The 4,842-nt window shown below is 36.1% G+C and overlaps 1 protein-coding gene across 1 annotated transcript; it reads right to left on the bottom strand.

Annotated features, from left to right (window-relative positions):
* Positions 1-214: 214 nt before the first annotated feature.
* On the bottom strand, positions 215-2,060 carry LOC116685149 (serum amyloid P-component). Its single transcript, XM_032510360.1, has 4 exons — positions 2,007-2,060; positions 1,100-1,205; positions 713-1,007; positions 215-597 (listed from the first exon to the last, which is right to left on the bottom strand). Exons 2-4 carry the CDS (start codon positions 1,189-1,191, stop codon positions 382-384), a joined length of 603 nt encoding a protein of 200 aa, XP_032366251.1. The 5' UTR covers positions 1,192-1,205; positions 2,007-2,060; the 3' UTR covers positions 215-381.
* Between the last annotated feature and the right edge of the window lie 2,782 nt (positions 2,061-4,842).

Raw genomic sequence — 4,842 nt, 5'->3', positions numbered from 1 at the left:
AATGTATATAAAGTATATATATATATATATACACTTATACACAATGAACTAAGAATCTCTGCATGCTGCTATAGTAACATGTAAAATACAGCTAAGAAATCCACTGACTATTGCACTTTCCCCATATTTCCCCATCTTCTACAGCACATATAGTCATGTTAAGAAGATATCTCTTCATAGTATGGACAGGTAAAATAATCAGAAACAGAATCTGAACTTTTTTATGTAATTGTTGTATTAAGATAAATCAGAAAAGGTCCTTTTACAAACAATTATTTAACATAACACACTGACACTGGTAACTTGTACTTTACAGTGAACATAAAAGCACGGACAATGAGATTTCTCCCTTTCTAATATATAGATGGCATTGTTCACATTTTAGTGACAGGTCAATTTATTTTCTATCAGCACTTTGTCTATAATCTGGAACTCCATCGCACTCCAGTTGAGCACATTCCCTGGAGTGAAGTTTAGATCATCCACATACTTCTGCATCTCACATGGGGAGAGGGTGTAGTCCCACATGTGGACATCAGACATCATGCCAACGAAACACTGCTTCAGGTCAAACCCCCCACCATGGGTATCCTGTTCCTGTAGATTACAGAGGTTTGAGAGACACTAACTAAAAGCTAATAGTACAACATTTATTTTGAAATCTATACACAGTCAAGACCATTAACTATGATACTTATAAATACAACTGTACCTGTCCTATGATAATCACAGGGGATCCTCTGATTGCTTCAGACGTGATATATTTCCTAATAGAAGGTTGTCCATCAAACCACACCTGCACCAGTCCAGATGAAGAGTCCCATGTGGTACAAACGGAGTGCCACATGTTTGGTTTGTAGTCCTGCCCTCTATATTGTGTCTTTTGATCCCTGATATGGGGCTGTATCTCCTTCTTTATTTCGTCCCATTGAATCATGAAGGCATTGGTATAAGTTTGTGTGGCCAAAGAGAAAAGAGCGTGTTCTCGTTTGAGGTCTGTAAAGGACCTGTCGGCATTGCAAAGACTTTATTATTCATATACTTTTCACAGACAGAGATACAGTGAATTATTTTATGCATTTTGCACATTTAGTGTTACCTGTGACAGACGGTTACAACACTCAATTCCTGTATTGGTTTTGGTGTCAGAATCACATGAGCTGAGTTGGTTTCTTGCGGAAAGGTGAACATTTTACCTGACAGATCTGTAAGAGGAGGGGGGATTGTTAGAACTATATTTTGTCATAGATTATCACATAACCATTAGCTGAAGCTAACAGTTGACTAACTATATTATACACATCAGTGTTATTTCTTTTTTCAAATTAAGAACATGTGGTACCATATGAACCGCCGACTATTGTCACACATAATTCCTTGTTAAAATGTATTCAGTTCTGACCAATAGCATAGTAATATTTGTGCCTCATTTTTGCACATGTGATGGCAAATTTGGAGCGCAGAAAATATTTTTTTCTAATTTATGGGCATTGCTCCACATGCCATCCTTCACAAAAAAATTAAACTTTTGAGGGTGAAAGAACTTCCTAGGATGTCAACTAAGAATCCTTTATAAAGAGAGACACTATTTATGTTTAATAGCAGCCTTTGTGATTCTTCACTTAGCATTTTGATTTGCTTATTGTTTTGTCCAGTTCCTATTTGCTTTGCACAAATTCATGTGTAGTAATTTCCTCTTTAAATTGAGTGATGAGTTCCTGATTGAAAGGGGAATGAGCACTGTTTGGCTGTAAAGTCAAGAAAAATTTCCAAGTTAAACAAATTCACACTCCATTGTGAAATCTTGCAAACATCCACGTTCGATATTAAAACAAAATACTCTGTAGTTCACTTTTCTGTTGACATGTTAGATTTGTTACTAGTTATCCTAATTTTGTAGAAACCTGTTAGCTGAAAATTATACAGAGTGTGAAAATGGAAAAGAAAGAGACAAACTCCTACATTTCAATTTGGTATTCCCTTTGTAAAATAAAAATGTTGTTTACCTTGAGGACTTGCAGCACATGCTGTCAGTGTCACCAACAGCAAAAAAACGTCATCTAATACAAAGACAAAAAGATACCATGAATACCACTCTTTGAGATTAGATCTTTGTTTTGGATCCAACGCTAAACTAATACTCTGTGTGCTAAAGACTAAAATATATATGTATATATTATATATATTCTCATTTTACCTTGGAGTGCTACAATAAACAGTATAGGTGAAAAAATTTTAAAAAGTAAATATAACACAATTACTTTAAATTTATTTTGCAGTTGTGCATGTGTAGGACTTACTTTAAAATCTGTGGCTGTCCCTGAATGTTGCAGCAGTGAATAGAAAAATTAGTTTTTTAGACTTCTGCTTCCCTATATCTATCTGTGTTACTCTGTGTTCCTTCCTTTATCTACTTCTATATTTCTTTGGTTTCAGATTCCTGTCCCGTATAAAGATGGAATTCCTATTAATTCCTGTCATGTAAAAAGGTATTATCCCCCACACAATACTTTCCAGCAAATCAACAGATTTTGAGGTGAAATGATCATGTGTTGAAATCACCACATGTGGATATCAGACATCATGTCAAAGAAAGACTGATTAATGTCAAAGTCTTCACCATGGGAATCCTGCTCCTGCAGAGATTGCAGATAAATAGCATTAATACTGTAGAATACATGTTTAAATCTAGAGATATTTTAAATAATTGCCCTGTTATAAGTAACAAATACTATTAATATATTGCAAAACTTTGTATTTCTATGCCAACATAGAAATGCTGATGGATGGCTTTGTAGTAGACTTGAATGAACTGTTATTTGCCAGGCAGAAAAGGAAAATTAAATTACAGTCAATTTTAATGTCTATATTTTGCTGTGCAAATCATGCCATGATCTTACCTAGAAGTTGTTCAGGATTCTGTGTGCAACAAGGAATAAGGTTATAAGTTATGGGGTAAACGTGCTGCTTCCTTATTAATGTGTCTTTACAATGTATTTCTGTATCCTTTTTGGTGCTGGGTCTGAGTATGGATCTTGTGAAAGGGTTTTCCCATCATTTCTGTGGACTCAACCGATTTCACACTTGTGTTTTTTTTTTCTTTGGAGTGCTGTGTGGTTACTATTAAAAAGCTCAAAGTAAGAGCTACAGACAACTACTTACAATACTTATACAGATAAATGAAATTATAATTGCTTTTTTTAATATATCTAAAAATTGGGGAACAATCCATTGGCTGCAATGTTTTAAGAAATGCCTAAAAATTAAAAAAAAGAGTTGCAGTAAATGTTGTCCTGCCACTCAAAGTGAAAAACCCAAGATCTGAAATGATTTTCGAAGATGGAAGACCAGATGTGAGACTGGTTCAGCGTGAGGATGTTCCCTGTTTGTTCCTCTGGATGTGTTCTCTGGAGGGAACAACTTTGACCAAGGAGGTAAGCAAGCATCCTAAAGCGTACCTCCTATGGGAAAATCTTAGGCTAACCAGCTATCACCTGCCATTAGCATTCTATTGACTGCCATTCATTTTGGCGTCACTTTGACAGCGAATAACTTTACATCTGAAGGGTTTTAAGACTCCATTTGGCCATTGTTTATTTCTAAAGAAACACAACAATGTGTAAAAGGCTCCATTTCTCACATTATGGCCCCGTAGCAGCCGTTTTTGTAAAAATAGGCTAATGATTGTTTCATAACCTTGTTCTGTTGCATATCAGAGAAATTACCATATAGTCAAGGAAAGCTCTCAGGCAGTTTTGACTCACATTAGCTGTTTGAGTTTAATTACTAATGTTAACTAGTATTTTAGTTAGCAATAATTAGCCTGGTGAATATGTTATCTTCTTACATTCAGTATACCTATGCTCTCCATCTCTGCAAGATTTGGAATGACTGAGAATTCTCTTTGCACTTACAACTCACAACTTTTCAGACCGGTTGCTCACGTCTTATTTACGTCAAGTAGATTTTGCATCACTAAAGAACCACAACATCCTCTTGTAAGGCTGATGGCTAAAGCCAGTCCACTCTTTTACTAAGGGAGTTGAGGTTTTAATTCATTGGTAATAGAGGGTGGGGCAAAGTGATTAAAACCATGTGATGAATACATTTGTTTCGCTCATGTTTCCCTTCCTTTCCCTCTTTCATCTTCCTACACTCTAGATGTGTGTTTGTGCCCTTTGTTCTGAATGCATTCATGTACAGCATCTGACAACATACTGCAAGTGTGCATGCCCACATATCCAAGTTTAATGCTTAATCACATGTCACTAACAACTACCAGTTATCAGTTCTATGCTTTCTTCGCTCCTTGATGATCAACTTAAATGACTCGATGCAGCACGACATCAAGGGCCTATCTGTACTATCAAATCCAAATATCATATCTTCCCTGCAGAGGACTTCAGAGATGGAGGAGTCTGCACTCTCCTCTCTCCACAGATGTGATGAGATCCAGTGGTGGCTGGTGAAGCCTGCATCTCAGAGCAAATGTTTCCTGGAGAACGGCATTAGAGCCAACCAAGTCTCACGGAAGTTTGTGAAATTTTCACGTAATTTAATCTATTGATTTTCTTTGTGATGGTCAGCACGTTTTTTAAACTAATGTACTTTAATGGGAAGCATCTTTCGTGATCACAGCACGACTCTTTCGGCCAGTCTTTTAAAACTATAACACTACATCTATCAACATTTTTTAGATGTTATCTTGGTATTCATTTCTTGAAATATTACAGTATGCATGCTGTAAGACATAACACTACAATAAGGGCTGAGTTGGGTCCATTCAAAGCCGATATGCTACAATATAATGCGGGCATTCATATCAGAAAATTGGACAGTGAT

Source organism: Etheostoma spectabile, unplaced genomic scaffold (genome assembly GCF_008692095.1).
Source record: "Etheostoma spectabile isolate EspeVRDwgs_2016 unplaced genomic scaffold, UIUC_Espe_1.0 scaffold00569600, whole genome shotgun sequence".
NCBI lineage: Eukaryota > Metazoa > Chordata > Actinopteri > Perciformes > Percidae > Etheostoma > Etheostoma spectabile.
The sequence above is the reverse complement of the archived record's forward strand: the minus strand, read 5'-3'. Positions and strand labels throughout refer to the sequence as shown.

What these genes read in the sequence shown, in the direction of transcription:
- LOC116685149 (XM_032510360.1), bottom strand. Translation starts at nt 1,191, where the DNA reads ATGTTCACCTTTCCGCAAGAAACCAACTCAGCTCATGTGATTCTGACA. An exon ending in GTTGTAACCGTCTGTCACAG is followed by an intron (nt 1,008 to 1,099) that starts GTAACACTAAAT and finishes CAATGCCGACAG; the next exon opens with GTCCTTTACAGACCTCAAAC. An exon ending in CTGTGATTATCATAGGACAG is followed by an intron (nt 598 to 712) that starts GTACAGTTGTAT and finishes TGTAATCTACAG; the next exon opens with GAACAGGATACCCATGGTGG.